The sequence below is a fragment of the Notolabrus celidotus genome, chromosome 4, assembly GCF_009762535.1.
Source record: "Notolabrus celidotus isolate fNotCel1 chromosome 4, fNotCel1.pri, whole genome shotgun sequence".
In the NCBI taxonomy this organism is placed as follows: Eukaryota; Metazoa; Chordata; class Actinopteri; order Labriformes; family Labridae; genus Notolabrus; species Notolabrus celidotus.
The window spans coordinates 31,802,543-31,819,351 of NC_048275.1; the positions used below are offsets into that span (position 1 = coordinate 31,802,543).

Below are 16,809 nucleotides of genomic sequence, written 5' to 3' on the forward strand. Positions count from 1 at the left end.
GGTAACAACTGTGCAAGAAAATACAGTTCACATCACCAATGTGTGGATTATTGAGTGGACTGTAAGTTCTAAGAAAATGTTCACCCTTTTATTACCCGGCTCTCTTACTGATCGTCCAGCTGTGTAAGACGCTTGATTCAGATTGGTCAAAACCCCTTGTCAACCCCTTGACAACGGTTATTAACTTTCACTAACATGAGCAACGCCAGAGGCAAACTCATCACACGTAATGTCAAATCAATCCACGGAAAAGATTTCTGGCGCATTTTGCTTCTGCTTGTTGACTCCATGGACCTAAAAGTGAGGTCAAGAAACTTTAGGTTACTGATAGCTAAAAAGAGTCTTAAACCATGAGATGGAGATGATCGCAGTAGTGTTAAAAGTTGTGATGTTTATTTTTAAAGGTGTGTCAACAGCGGATCTCAAAGAAGAAGGAGATCTGAATGAGGACATCAATGTTTTTTGACAACGTGTCTGTATCTTAAGTTAATATCCAGGAAGCTGCCTCAGGGTCTTGTCTCACCCTGTCAGGATTCTTTTCCCATAACTGCCTGCTAATTATACATTATCCCAAATGTAGTGCATTCTGGATAACTTGGACTAATGTCTCTTCAGCCATGATGCTCTGCTAGATATGCTGCAGATAGTGCTGAGAGTGAAGGTCTTTGCAAACCAAGTAATTTTTTTTCGTGTGAAATTCTTGCACATTAAAAAAAAAATCTCATGTTGTTTCAATCCTGATTGCGCACTGACTGACTCTGACACTTTCATCCGTCTTTTTATTTTGGAACAGGTTTGATTTCCTGTGTTTTTTCACATCCCACCAAATCATTAGAGGATGCTGCGAGTAGTCTCTGCCTCAGAAAGTATGGAAATCCATTGACCCACCATTTCCAGTATGTCTGTGCCCCCCCTGAGACAAAAAAGCTTACCTTTCTTCAGCAGAACGGCGGTAGCATCACAGCCATCGTCCAGCTCGGCGTTATTGGCCGCTCCATTCCTCAAACCTGACGAGTTCTTCTTCCGCCTCTCCAGAAAACGAACAACATGAGAGTTCATCCTGAAACAGACGCCAATGAAGATCAGATTCATGTTCTAATACAGCATGTATGACATGTAAGGGCACCAACAGTTGATTTAAAGAGAGTACTCATTTTTGATTGGCAGCAGTATGTGCATTATTTTCAGTTCAGACTCTAATTAGGCGCCCTCATCAGTGATACAGTTTTGTGAGTTTACACAAATACTGAGAGGCAAGTCACGCTTCATTCAAACTCAGTGGCAAAATAATGTTTCCAAGAATAAGTTAATACACAAATAAGCCATCTGTTTACTTATTTCCAGTCATCCAGGGTCGGGTTTGTGGTGGCAGCAGGCTAAGCAAGTCAACCCAGACATCCTCCTCCCTGTTTACCAGCTCCTCCTGGGGGTTTTACAGGCGTTCCCAGGCCAGATGGGATATATAATCCTCTCCTACAAGTTGCATTTGCCCAGAAAACCTCCAAAGGAAGGTTTCCAGAAGGCATCTATTACTGATACCAAAACCCCCTCAACTGGCTCCTTTCAATGAGAAGTAAGGAGTAACAGCTCTACTCCGAGCTTTCTCTGGATTTAGGGATGAGCTTGGGACACTATCTCTGAGGCTGAGCCCTGCCTCCATCGGGAAGAAATATGTATCTGCAATCTCACTATCCAAAGCTCATGACCACAGGTGATGTGAAGGTTGGAACTTAGACTGACTGGTGAATTGAAACCTTTGCCTTTAGGCTCCCTCTTCATCAGAAGAGGTACTGCTGATGCTGCCCGTCAATCTTACAATCCATTGTACCCCCAGTATGGGAGGGAGATCACATTTGGCCCATGTGGTTGTAAAATCATTATGCTCTCCATGGAGCTGACAATATATTTGATGTAGCTGCTTTACAATAAAACCTCTGAATGATTTGTTGATTCAAACGTTTGAGATGAAAGAAACAGCAGCAGGAGGAGGTTCAGATAAGCTCTAATTTAAATCCACTTCATTCTGAAGAATACTTTCATTCTAGATTACTTTGGGCTTTTGTCTTTATTTTATGCAGAGCTGATGTTACACCTGTAAGACTCTCAAAGAAATATCTAAAAATGGCTCTGAGTTATGTTGGTTTAATTGTGGCCACCACGACTCTTTATTTCATTCACTATGGGAGTGTCCCGCTGTCAAGACCTTATGGTCAGAAGTGCATGCCGTCATGACAGACATTTTAAATACTGTTCTTCCCTTCACCCCTTCTGTTTGCATTTTAGGCCCAGAATAAAAACTAGTCCTGATGTCACATGCTTGTGGGCCCTTGGGTGCTTCTCAGTTAAAAGACTGGTACTGCTTAATTGGAAGGAGCAAAAGCCAGCATGCTTCAGCAGGATTCATGGCTGGAGGATTACCTTTACTGCCTCAATATGGAGAGACTTTGACTCTGGGACATTGTCAGGAGAGGTCTGGGTTAAGAGCTTTGTACTATAATTATGTGTGTTCATGGTTCTCTGCAATGAAGCTCTTTCTTATTGTTATCTACCTGCTGCTGTTATAATTGCTCTTTAGCCTCCTGGATGTATGTTATGTACCTGAACTCTCCTATCATGAATTGGTTATGAAAGATCATGTACCTCCAGCGCCCCACCTATGTCATGTCCAGTGTTGTGGTGTCTGTTTGTGTTATGTCTTATGTCTCTTATTTTGAAAATAATTGAATTGAATAATAAAAAAAAAATGTGGGGGATGATATCATCATAGCATACAGCATCATACAGGGACTGGGAGTCGATCCTACAATCAGCTCGTCAAGGACTGTAGCCTCGTTACATGTGGCGTCCTAGCTCTGCTCTAAACCTTATTGATCCCATTATTTTGTTATTGACTCCCTGTTATCCTTTGAGAAAAGCCACAATGTGTAAAGCTGCTTTATTGGAAATCAAGCTTGTTCACTTACTTCATAATTAAAATGTAGACGAAGTACATGAGGATCAACGTGAGAGCTTCCCACCTGGAGAAAAAAAACACATTTGAGGATGAAATTAGCATGAAAATCACCGTGACAGCTGAGAGCTCAAAGTGTGATTAGTGATTGAATTCTCCTTAAATATAACTGATTGATTTTGTGTTGATCAAATAGAAATCAGACTTACCAAACCACTTTTTCATCATATATGAACTGTAAGATAAAAAAGAGGGAATGACAAAAAGGTGAATATCATGGACTTCCATATGTTTTCTGCACAGCTGTTTAAACTCTACACATTAAAACATGACAGTACACTTGATTACTGCAATATTATGTTTTGCATGCATTTCATTTGCTTCTTCTATTGTAACATAAAGTCAACTTCTCTGTTCGGATTTAAAAATACATTCCAATATATCAATTCATCTTTATTTGTATAGCGCTAAATCACAACAAATGTTATCTCATCAAGACAGGGTAAGATCCAGTCCCCTCTTACTGACTGGACTCAATCTTATCTCATCTTAATCCACCATGAGCATTGCACCTTGCAGTATTTCACAAGTTACAGGGGCAAGGAAAAGGGTCCTTTTAACAGGCAGAAACCACGAGCAGAACTAGACTCATGTTAGACAGCCATCTGCCTCCAATAGTAACCCCTTTATTCTAATACTTATTGTCTTTCCAGCACCAGTTCTGATAAATTATTTAATTTAGTCTTCATAGTTAGAAGAAGGGCGGGTCTCTGTGATTGCAAACTTACCACTATAAGAGCAGAGATGGACAGAGTGTAGTACGTAGAGTCTCTGAGCAGAGGCCAGCGTGTGAGGCGTATCGTCTGAGAGAGAGAGAGAGAAGCAGTGAGATGATGCTGAAACTTTTTTTGGTCCTGTTGAGTAACACATCCCACAAGGTACTTGCTGCTGTGCACTCCTAACAAGATAAACCCAGCTTTCTGTGAGTGTGTGAGCGTGAGTGTGTGTCTGTTTTGGTCTTACATAACATGTAATCTAACCAGGAAAAAAATCTTTCAAGTATTTTTCTCTTTTACTTGTGGGATTACTGCAGCGAACAGGAGGATAACACTGACTCTCTCACACACTGCTGCTTCAAAGTAAGTACAAGAGATAGAGGGGGTATTATTTTTAAAGTTTTTTTTCTGACAACTATCATTCTTTGAAAAAAATCTGAAATGCTGGAGTTCAGAAAAACGTAGATATCATCATTGAAAGACCTAACAGTGCACAAACAGGTCAGTGCACACCTTCACTGTCTGTCTCTGTACGATTACATAAAGCCATGTTTCACAGTCGTTATTCTCACCAATGACTACGTACTTATACAAATTTAAAACGTCTGTAAGTGTCGTGGTGTACCTGCACAGCGAATATCCCGCACACTCCGATAATACAGAGGATGTTGAACACTGCCGAGCCAACGATAGTGCCGACCCCGACGTCACCTTTAGTGATGAAAACTCCTGCACAGCAGATATACAAACACAGGTTATTAACATGTATCTTCAAAACATTTGGGCTTCATCCTGTTCCATGTTGATGTTGATGGTTGAGGCCAATCCTGAATGGCTGCTAGTGGTGGCTTCATAATAATTTGGTATTTACCAAGAGTTTTATATTTTAAAACACGATATTCTGAAAATGCTAATAACATTTAGTTGAAGTGTAAAAGTATACGATGTCAAAAAATAAACCTAACAATGACTGATATGAATTTATTTTGTGTTTCTTAGTCATTTCCTGTTTTATTTTGTAGATCATGTCTTGTGTTGTCTTGTTCATCTGGTTTTACTTTGTATTTTTCATGTTGTATATTTCAGTAGGTATTCCCTGTGTTTCATGTGTTTTAACTTTTGTTTGTAGGTTCAGTCTCCAATGTTTCCTGTTTTATTTTGAAGTTCCAATTCCTTGTGTCTGGTTTAGTTTTACTTCCTACCTTTAGTGTGCTTCCCTCCTGTTTGATTACTCTTAATTAGTTTCACCTGGATCTTTTGTCACACCTGTGTTGATTACCCTGTGTGTAATGAGTTTCTTTGTATCCCCTCTCTTTTGTTATTTCACTGGGTCTTGTTTGCATCTTCCCTCTGTGTTACTTTGGATTATACTAGTAGATTTAGTTTTACTGTGGACTTTCTATAAGTAAGTTTTGTTAATCTCTTGTATTTTCATTATTGAACCCTTTTTAAGTTCAGCTGCATTTGGGTTTTTTTCTCTTCTTTGCCTTGTGACAATTACAGGGAGAAAAAAAATCGAAACTCTATCAAAATATTAAAAATGTCTTTCTTATTCTTTACAAAGGACATAACGAGTCATAAAATTCAATATGTCTGTGAAGGGTCTCAGTCATCCAGGTCATGGTAATCCAAAGCTTGATCTGTGGACACACCCATGACTGATAGTGGCTTATATTTTCGAGCTCTTCCCCAGTCTGGTCAGAACTGAAGAGGCCTTTTGAAGGAGAGGTGAAACGTCTTCAAGAATCTCACCAGTCCAGTTGCCTTACGGATGAAGCTTTGGATAAAAGTCAATAGTTCAGTCAGTCAACTCACGTTGTACTGTAACGCTGTATTTATCTTCCACAGTTTAGTTTCATTCACAGGTCTGTGGTAGTGATTCATGCGCTCCAATTTAGTGCTCTGTCAGCTTTTGAGACGCGGTTGCTTGCTGACATCAGTTTGGTGAGCTGCACCTGTATGCTTAGCTCATAGGTGGTTGTGAAAACTTGAATTACTTTTGCAATATTTTAGTTTCAACTGACCCAAAGTGCAAAGTTTAACTTCTCGCGTGAGCTGTCTTGGAGTTATAAGAGTGAAACGTTGTGTTCAAGACCACAGCGGTGTCATTCTTTTCTATCACGGTGGCAGCAGGAAGCATGAAGACACTGCAGCAGCTTAACCACAGCAGGCCGTTAGAGTCACAAAAAGCTTGTGATAAAAAAATAACATGTTGATTTTGGAGCTTAATGCTGACAGCACTACTGTGAAAAACTAAAGCATTTTAAAAAAGTGTTTGTTTTTCTATTTTCTATGAATATTAACATGTTCACTTTTTAATGCTCTATGTTAAAATACCATACGCAACACTTGTGGCTGTGCGTGAGTGTGCATGCTGTTTTTCTCACCAATGACAGAGGTAAACAGCTCAGGAGCCGAGCTGCCTGCTGCCATGAAAGTTGCTCCTGCAACATCCTCGCTCAGCTGGAGACGCTGGTCGAGAGAAGACAAGTGAACAAAGACAAAGAGGGAGGAAAAAGGGAGAGAAAAGAAAACACTGCACTTAGAAACACATCACAAAGCATCATGTCCAGAGCATCTGTGCAGTTACAACCTGCAGTGTTTTCTTACCTCACATAGCTTCTCCAGCGAGGGGACAAAGTAGTCGTCACACACCAAAGCCAAAGCATAGAACATGTAGACCGCCTGCAGGGGCCGAAGACACACACAAACAAAAATAAACACACATTAGTGAACAGTAATGCACCTGCCACTTGCCTAAACAGCCCCTCAGAACACACTGGTGCACTGTTATTCTGTTTACAGCTGATTCTAGCTTTAGTCATTTGAGGTGAGCTGAAAGAAGAACAGAGAACTAACAGACTGCAGGAACATAAAATGATAAACAAATACATAGTCGACCTCTTTCTTTTTAGAAGCACACTGCAAAGAGGAAGCTACATTTCTGCACCCATATCACTGATGGTCATGACTGTATCTGTCCAAGTACGGGAGCACGTGCTAAAAGAAAACCAAGAAGGATGTTTTGTCTGACATATCCTGTTTTCATAATCACAGGGAAGTCAAAACTTAGTTAAAATTAACTCCATTATTCGCCTAGCCTTGAACTCAAGGTCCGAGGTGCAATAAGCTAACTGTCAGGATAAATCATATTAAAAGAAAAGCAGACGCCCGCAGTACACCTGTATCTGTTGCAGACGCTGCATCAGCAAGAGTAATGAAGAAGAAGGTACCATGGGCCCGGAACAGGTGGATGTGAACGCTTGAAGCAACAACAGACTGGAGAAGGGGTTTTAAATTTGTCCCAGAGTAATGAATGTTGAATAAATACAGCTGTTCTAAAGCGACAGGTGGAAACCTCTTCATAAGTCAAAATCAAATTTGTACGGTGCACGTAACCCTCCGTCAAATCCAGCTTTCAAACAAGGACTCTGAAGCGGCTGACAGAGAGAGGCTTGTGGCCTCGGCGTTAGCTACATTACAGTCACTTTGGTTCAGAAGTTTCTTTATGATGTGTTTCTTAATCCTTCTGGCAGCACCTGTGCAGAGTTGAGGAGGAAGGATCAGATATGTTGGCTCAAAGAGCAGATTAAACTGAGCGTAGTTGATGAACAGAAGATAACACATCACTCCTATACTTGCTTCTCTCCACTGACTTCCTGTGAGTTTTAGAATAGATTTTAAGATTTTTCTGACATTTTTTTAAAGCTTGTCTGGGGCTCAGGTGGGGGTACTTTGGAACGATCTCCTAAATGAGATAATGCCCGCAGAGTCAGTGACATCTTTAAATCTCTTTTTATGACACATTTTTATAGACTCGCTTTTATGTGAATTCATCCTTTTAACCACTTTTTATTTTCATTTATTATTATTTAAAGTTTTTATCCAACTAATTAATTGTTTTTATTTAATTTAATCATTTTATTTGATCCTTTATTGTTTTATATTTATTTTTTCAATAATCATATTAATGTTCTTAATGTAATCTTTTCCATTTTCTACTTTCTCTGATGTGATGTCGTCTTCTTATTCTTAAAACTTTTTACTGTCCGTTGATGATTTTATTTACTTATCTTTTTTCATGTATTTCTTTTTATTTATGTATGTATTCATTTATGAATTCATTTATTTTTATTTATCTATGAATGTATTTTTGTATCTATGTATTTTCATTTATGTATTTATTTATTTTTATTCATTTATTTTTATTTATGTATTTTTGAAAAACCTTTTTAATAATGATTTATTGGTCTACTGTCTCATTACTTTATTCTGTTTAGTTTACGTTTATTCTTTTTTATCTTTCGTGTTGTATTTTGTTTTTGGGGCCAGGCTTTGCTTGTCAAAGCACTGGCCCCAAAAACATTTGTTCTTAAAGGTACTATACAAATATAATCATAATATTATTATTATTTTTATTATTATTATTATTATTATTTTTATTATTTATTACTATTATTATTATCATTATTATTATTATTATTATTACTCTATATGAAATGAACCCCAAAACATGTATGAAGCTAGGTCACAAAAGCCTCATTTAACTCTGCTATAAGGGGTGAGCACACCAAAGAACCATGCTCATTGCAACCCATTAAAGAGTCCCTGTAAAGCCTCCAACATCTTGCCCTACATATGATCCAGGATTCTGCTTCTGGAAAAATGTGTAAGAGAAATGTGACTCAAAGGTCAGTCTGATAGAAGGCTGTTCCAGATAAAGCTGCGGTCTTCCTACGAAGAGCTGAATATGGTTTCCAATCAGCACAAGCAACATTCACAGCAAAGTTTAGCTAACTCTTAAATGATTGTACAACTTGTGCTTTTGTAGGAACAGAAAAAAAAGTGATGCATTCATATTTCTCTTCAGAGAGTGAAGTGCCTTCCTTGTCCTCTTTTTGACCTCTCTCTACAGACCTCTCCTACAGTCCTCCCTCATGAAAACAGGGTAGTATAGGAAGGGGTAGTGTGTATTGCCTGACCCAGAAGGAGTGGCTCAAGCCAGAACAGGCTTCTCTTACTGAATGTACCTTCCCTGTCCTCTGTATAATGTGCTTCCACATTCTTCTCTCTCTTCTCTCATGAATACGGGGGAGAAACTATAGAATATGCGGGGATGAGCTCCAGCTAGAACAGGCTTCTAACATCTCTTTTCTCTCGGTTTTTCACTCCCTTTTCTTCTCTCTGCATGTGGAGGTTATGGGCGGTGATAGCTGGTATGAAGGGAGGTTGTTCCAGGATCCAGGAGCTTACTGTTGACCCTGGGTGTTGTGGGTAGGCTTGATGAAATACTGCTGAAGGGTTGGCTAAAGGTTGATAAGTCTGGTGATGTGCTACCTCTTGGTGTATCTCTAGTTTCAAGGTCATGATGGGGGGACGCCGGGGGACATATGGCTGGTAGTCAGTGTTGTGCGTCATTGCGCTCATATTTGGTAATAGTGAACTGAACTGCTCAGTTTACAACTCATGAGCGGGAACAGGAACATGAAGGTCCTTCACTCTGGAGGCAGAGAACGGCCGCTCACATTCTGGCAGCATCCGAGAGGTATCCAGAGTTACCAAGAGTAACCCAGTGCTGTGTTTACGGTAGCTGAAGTCAGGTTTACAGGAACCGACAGGCATTCAGAATGCCTTACACGTCCAGTAATTCATATGTAGTTAGCGGTACCTGTGAAGCAGCTGTTGTGAACATTCGAAGGAGTTTTATGAACGAATCAGGACAGATCCCAATGGGCTGGATGGTTTTAGAGAGATGTAGCTTTTTGAGAATGAGGACTAGTTCACTTTAGAGTTTCTTTGTTCAGTGTTTCTTTACCATCAGCCCTTCATTTTAAAGGATTTTCCCTCTGTATTGGGGCGTTAAAGTCAGAGCCTTTAGCCAAATATACAGATCATAGAGTTAGATTTGGGTTTCTTAGTTTTCATAGCTGTGGATTTTCTTGGCTTTTACACTTAATGGTTCAAATCATATTTGTCCAACAGATCTATGAGTGTACACATTGGAAACTCTGTTTCTGACTCAGCTCCGCTTCTGTATGGGGTTCCACAGGGGTCCATTTTAGGTCCACTGCTGTTCTCACTGTATCTACTGCCTCTGGGCTCCATCCTGAGAAAGCATGGCATCTCCTTCCACTGCTAAGCTGATGACAGTCAAATATATGTGCCGCTGAAAAAGAAAAATGCCCTTTCCCTCTCACCACTTCTTGCGTGCCTTGAAGACATCAAAGCATGGATGGCTTTGAACTTCCTAAACTTCAATGAAAAAAAGACAGAAGTAATGGTGTTTGGTCCCAGTGGCCCTTGTGAACTCCCTCCGGTTGATCTGGGCCCTTTGGCCGTCTATTTTAAGTTGAAAGTCTCAAACTTGGGTTTTAAGCTTGACAGTGATTTTAAGATGGATCAGCAGATCAGCTCTATAGTAAAGTCCAGTTTTTTTTCACATTAGGCAGCTGGCAAAGGTGAAGCCTTTCCTTGCACGACAGCACTTTGAAACAGTAATCCATGCCTTTGTCACATCCCGGCTGGATTACTGCAATGCACTTTATTTAGGAATCAGTCAGTCCTCCCTCGCACGTCTCCAGTTGGTACAGAATGCAGCCGCTTGCCTTTTAATTGGAGCACGTAAAAGGGAGCACATAACGCCCATTTTAGCCTCCCTCCACTGGTTGCCTGTGCATTTTAGAGTCCATTTTAAGATTATTTTATCTGTTTTTAAATCTTTAAATGGTCTCGCCCCGTCCTACCTCTCTGAGCTGATCCATCTCTACGCCCCTGCTCGGTGCCTCAGGTCAGCTGATCAGCTGCTCCTGGAGGTACCGAGGTCCAAGCGGAAGCTCAGGGGGGATAGGGCTTTTTCTGTCGCTGCTCCCAAACTGTGGAACGATCTTCCTTTAGCCGTCAAACAAGCCCCCTCACTGTCCACTTTTAAAACTCGTCTTAAAACCCATTTTTATTCCCTGGCTTTCGACTCAGCATGAGACTCTGCTCTTGTTTCAGTGCCTTTTTATTTTTATTTTTATTTTTCAACTTTATTTTATCTTATTGTTCTTATTGATTTTATGATTTTATTGTTTGTTTTTATCCATTATGTTTCCGTACAGCACTTTGTGTCCAACTGCTGTTGTTCTTAAAGAGCTTTATAAAAAAAGTTGAGTTGAGTTGAGTAATACCCATCTGTAATTCTAAAGTAGAATACAGTAATTCATGTACTTGAGTAAATGTCATTGATTAAGGGCTGGAGGCTGAAGTAAAGGAGGCTCTACTGAAAAAGAATAGAGATGCAGCTAAACAAAATTTAAGTGAAATAGATCATTTTAGACTGAATGAATGGAGCTTTGAACAAGTTCATTTTTTGTGTGAACTTGCACATCACTGTTGGTAGGTTGGTAGTATTACACCCAAGCAGCAACCTCCAGTCTCAAAATATGAAGCCCATGCAGAGTTTTTATAAACTGCACTTCATTGAGCATCCACTAGAGGCTGGCTGCAGAAACACGGAAACCACATACACACCCATTCAAAAAAGATGATCTTTACAGCAATAATAAAGATGTTTACAGCCTGGTACAAAAAACGGCTGAACAGCTAATTTCTCTATCGGTACACACTGTATGGGGGTGACATTTTTTTTGTAACGTGACAGTTCAGAAGATATTAAGATTAAAAGTTTTTATGTTAAGGACAAGACGGATTTGATTGACAGACGGGAACACTGTAGCTGTTGGCTGGGAGGCTCAAAGCCCGCCTCTTTACCTCACACTAACTCGAAAGAAGTTTGGTTGAGTTCAGCATTTCCAATATGGCTCCTGCCGACCATTGGCTTTAAAACAGCGCTTCAGAAACAGATGGGTGACGTCACGGATACTACGTCCATTTATTATACAGACTATGGTTACCACACACTGAGGTGAGGGCATGTTTATGTGGGAGAAGTGGCTCATCAGTGAGCGATCACACATTTAATGAAGACACAAATATCTTGTGTTTATTTCAGAGTGAAAGAAATTAAATTAAAAACTGTCTTAGGAGAACGTGAGGGTTTCAGGGGGAAAATGCAAACATATTAGAATGCTTGCTTCTGATTAGCACACTCACAAAAGAGCTAGCTTGCAACATAATTGGATTTCTTGTACTTACTGCTTTTCTCAAAGGTCTTACAAATGCCAGGCATGCTGTTCTTTATACCATGCAGCAGATGTAGCACCACATTTTTAACAAGCTAAAGCTACCTCTACACCTGGAGTTAAACCTGGCAGAGTCAGGAGACTCACCAAACAGGTCAAATTGGTGCTCTGAGCCCGTTTAGTTTCAGGGCCATGCCTGAAGCACCTGGTATCAAATCATATTTCTGCAGCCAGAATAAAAAAGAATTTCATGAAAACACAAAGATGGTTATAAAGTTAAGTTATTCTAAGTCCTAGGTGGATGGAGCAGGTTCTCACAGACATGGATGGTTGGGGAGTTATGTAACCTCTGTTTGGTGTCTGAATCTTTAGACAGTCTGTCAGTGTGTCCTCGCATTACACATAAGCCTCTGTTCAACATCTGCCAAACACTTCTGCATTACTGCACGCTGGCAGCAGGCTCAGTGGGCGGCTTCACGTTTACTGTAGTGTGTGTGGTTGTTATTAGAGAGTTCTCTTGCCTTGTACAAAGAGAGCACAGTTTACCTAAGTCAAATTCCTTGTGTGTTCAAGCATACCTGGCCAATAAAGCTGATTCTGATTCTGATAATGAACCTCATATTTCTCTATCAGGCCATCTCAGGCTTTAGGACTGTAGAGGGTTTTGCTATATGTGTGACTAAAGTCAACAACATGTGATGATCTATTTTAACAAAGAGGAAACAAACATCATGAGAGAACTCTGCTGCAAACACTCAAGTCAGAGTCATCCTGCAGCACAAACAACTACAGCTAATGACGGTTAAATAAAGTTTAGCTAGCTGGATGTGATGTCTGATGTTCTATCGAAATGTGATCCTCTCCACTTTTCTGAACGTTAATTTAACTTATTTAGCTTCAATAATTGATACTCATACGAGTTAAAATCAAAGTGTGATGATGCTGAATGAACAAAAATAAATTGAACCCTTGTTCCTGTTAGTGGACTTAGAGGTTAATCATCATTTCATTTGCTCTGATCATCGTCTAAAACTCTGAATGTCTTTTAACCTCTAACTTGAATGAGAGCTTGTCAGCCAGCTTGTTATGACAGAGAGCAAACAAAGATTGGAGGCAACAAATGATCTTGAATTGAAGTTATGGTCTCATTCTGTAAATTACAGAGAGTCAGAGATACTCGTATAAGACCTGCCAGATGTTTCCTCCTGAGTTTGATGATCATTGGGTGACTTTCAAAGAAAACAGGAAAATAAGTTCTGAGGTTTGTAAGCTCCCACATCACCTCATCAAATGATACCTAAAGCTACAAAGTCTGCCTGTGCCAACCTCTGATCCTCTGTGTGTTCTGACACCTTTCTATCAGAACCAGCATGAACTCTTTCAGCACTTTGACCTCCAGTAGCTCTTCCCTCCTCATGCACATCTTTGAGCCTTGGATGGCCGTGACTCTGTCGCTGGTTCCTCTTTGGACCACTTTTGGTTGGTGCTGACTCCTGCGGGCTGAAAACCCCAACAGAAGGTCTGGTTTTGGAGGAGCTCTGACCCAGTCTTCACATATCCCACACACTGACAGGTGCCTTTGTAAAGTGATAATCAATCATAGTGTTATTGTTGATTGGTTGATATACATGTGCTCAGTGGTGTACTCAAAAGCAAAAAGCAAAAAGGCACCTTCTTTCAAACCCCTGGTACTCACAGTTTAGTATTATTTAAAATGTATTGAGGCAGAGGTAACATGAGCGGGCCTAAAGGTCCTCCCCCAGAACATTTTGAATTATGTAAAAGGACAACACAAAACTATTGATATGTTTGTATATTATTGATTTTTTTGTTTACAAATTTATTATTACATAACACAATTGACTACATAGGCATCCAAAGGGCACTTTTTTGTATATCTCACTAAAGCAGCAACTAGAGCGCCCATTTTTACCTTAAGTTTATGAGAAAGTTATCCAAAGGGCACTTTTTCAAATTAAGTTCATCAGAAGGGCATCTAAAGGGCCATTTTTTTAACCTGAAGTTTAATATTAGGGCATTCACAGGGCACATTTCTACTTTCTTTACGGAAAAAATCATAAGTAGGGCACTTTTTTAAAACATTTATTTCACTAGAGAGACATCCAAAGGGCACTTTTGTGCATTCAATCCAACGGAGAGGAGAAGGGCACTTTTCTTACAAATTTACTGACTGTAAGAGCATCCAGAGGGCATTTTTCCACATTAAGTTCATGAGAAGGGCATCCAGAGGGCACTTTTTGTGTTTTATCCACTGGACAGGCATCTACAAGGACAACCTTTATGTGTCTTCCACCAAAAGGGCACCAGAAAAGGCAAATTTCAATGTTGTATCCACTACAGCAGAGTCCAAGAGGGCACTTTCAGACATGAGGCGACCCCCCTCCCCTCCACGAGACACCACTGTATGTGCTATATCTGTGCTGAGTATCTGTAGTTTATATATAACTCAATAAAAGAGCAACCTGTAGACTGATTTGGCACCGCATTGAAAGGTTTAAGACGTATCTCAGCTAAAACATGAGCAGTGTTTGATACACATTAGTCTGCAGCTTCTTAGAAATGATGTTTTATCTCCCTGACTTCCTCCTCTGCAGCCTTTCATGTTTCTTGATGATCTTGTATGATTATTATTAACTTACCTAAATGAAGGAAGCAAAAGCTCCCTAACAAACACTGGTCCCTTTAACAAACAGATATAAGACAAAGCTGCAGGTTAGACTCACACAGAGGACGTGCAGGCCCACTGCTCCATCGACGCGCTCCTGGTTGGTGAAATAATCCCTGGGGAACTCATGGATTGCTGCAGAGAGGGGAAAAAACACACAAATATGAAAAATGAAGTTCAGATGAGAGAGGAAGATTTCCTGAGGGACTCGTTTAAACAAACAGAGAAAAATAAACAAAAAGATGTGATCAAGGTGGACAGCACAGATTCAAGTAAATGAACAACTGAATTTAATATCCAGTGGAGAGGCTCTGAGAAAAACGTAAGGAATCAATTGTTGGAAACCAAAGATGTGCACAAGCAAAATAAGCATAAATTGTGTCATATTTTTTATGATCTGTTTTTTATCTTTTCTCTTTTAACAGCTTTTTCCTGTAAGCGACTTTCAATTAAACTCTCTAAATGACAACTTCATATAAACATCCCCCGGCAGAGGAAAAACAAAGCAGCAGAAAGCTAACGCAGCACAATACGAACAGCCACAGTCTGTTATCTATTTAAATCAACTGTGTTTACATTTGACCCTCTTTTTATTCCTCACTGGATGTTGCATTATAATTCATCTTGATGTTCAGAAGTTACATTCTAATAACTCCTTATAACCAGAGCCAAAACATGTGAAGAAAGGGATGGTTGAATGCATCAAGTGTAAATGGGCGAATTCTTTGAAGACCTGTACATCATCTGTGTCGTATTCAGTTCCAGTCTGGAGGTCGGTCTGGGATGTTACAGTGTTCCCCACATACTGCTGATGTCCTGCATAGACGTGTATGTCATGTGATTAACAGTCATGTGTTTGTATGATCAGGATCGGGACCCATCACTCTGCTGCAACAGAACAAGTCCAGCCCAAAGAAATACACTTTCTTTCGTTCCATCATTACCAACACCTAAACGACCTCAACCACCTCAACCACCAACGCCTCAAATGTTACTCCTATTCTTAAGCTGATCTAGACAAGGCAAACACATGACCTTTGTGCAGATGGTTGCAACTGTGTGTTTTATTGTGTATATTGACAGGGAGTGTGTTGCTCTGTGGAAAGACCAGGCCAATCAAAAGTGAGTAAAACAGCGGTTCGATCCCTGCCTCCTCCTGTCTGCAAGCTGAGCTGAGCTTTTAAAGATACAGTAACCAAAACTGCTCCCGAATGCTGTTACTGAGTGACTTTGTACTGCAATGAGAATACGAACTATAACTTGATGAACTTTTTATCTGAGTTTGAATGTGAGTGGGAACAGATTAAATGTCACTTTGACAGTAACACATATATTTCAATGTCACTCCAGACACATTATTAACATGTAGTACGTGTGGTATAAAGTAAGGATGTACAGACATTGACCCATTTGCAAATAAAACACCACAAATCAATGGGCTGCACGATAATACATTTTTGCAGATATCAAATACGCCAATATAACTGGTTTTGGCTGATACCGATATCAATACCGATATATGCACAACTTTTTCTCATTGTATTAAAGGGCACTGAATATCCCCTTTACTAGAATTTACCTGTTATACTCTTACTGTTACAATATACTTGTTTTAGAAATAGATGCAAAAAATACGTTTGACTCTACCATAAATGATAAATGTGTCTGCTGTCAGTTTCTGACACTATAAATGACGTCCATACAGCCGACACGGGGAAGCTCCTTCCTATCTTTTACTCATCAGTCTGCTTGATACCAGTAGTATACTGTAGCTCCTGTGTGTAATTAATTGTTGTCCCTATGTCTTTGATTGGCAGAAATTTTAAAATCTGCTCAAACCAACAATATGCCGATGATACCATGCATTTTTTATCTATTGTTTTGTATCAGTTTAACTCTGGCGAGGTGGTACAACTGATTCAGAGAGGAGGTTTTTTTATCTGGTAGAAGAAATTGATTTGATTTGTTTTCATGTCAAACATGATAGAAAACATCAACAGTGTGGGAGTGATACAGCGTCTCTGACAGATCAGTGAGATGCAGTTTGTGAGACTGGCATTTCAAAAGGAGAGACCACTGTCAACAATTTAAATACATAGAATCTCATAGCTCATCTGAATAAAAGACACAAAGAATTAAAAATGAGTAATGTAAAAACATGGGAATGGGAATCAGCTATTGGCTAAATTCTCATTTTAAACCCTGATATCTGTATTCACTGGTAATCTTGCATAGCTGGAAGACAAGAAAGGTGATACAATGCACACTTTAAGT

At 39.7% G+C, this 16,809-nt stretch overlaps 1 protein-coding gene across 1 annotated transcript in view; it reads right to left on the minus strand.

The window, feature by feature from the left end:
- Nucleotides 1-16,809, minus strand: part of slc24a3 (solute carrier family 24 member 3) — a 127,554-nt gene that overhangs the window by 14,823 nt on the left and 95,922 nt on the right. The window contains exons 9-16 of the mRNA XM_034682477.1: nt 14,594-14,670; nt 6,337-6,411; nt 6,114-6,198; nt 4,352-4,455; nt 3,739-3,813; nt 3,160-3,185; nt 2,964-3,017; nt 933-1,060 (exon numbers count right to left, since the gene is read on the minus strand). Coding sequence (XP_034538368.1) covers nt 933-1,060; nt 2,964-3,017; nt 3,160-3,185; nt 3,739-3,813; nt 4,352-4,455; nt 6,114-6,198; nt 6,337-6,411; nt 14,594-14,670 — 624 coding nt within the window. The remainder of the gene's footprint in view (nt 1-932; nt 1,061-2,963; nt 3,018-3,159; nt 3,186-3,738; nt 3,814-4,351; nt 4,456-6,113; nt 6,199-6,336; nt 6,412-14,593; nt 14,671-16,809) is intronic.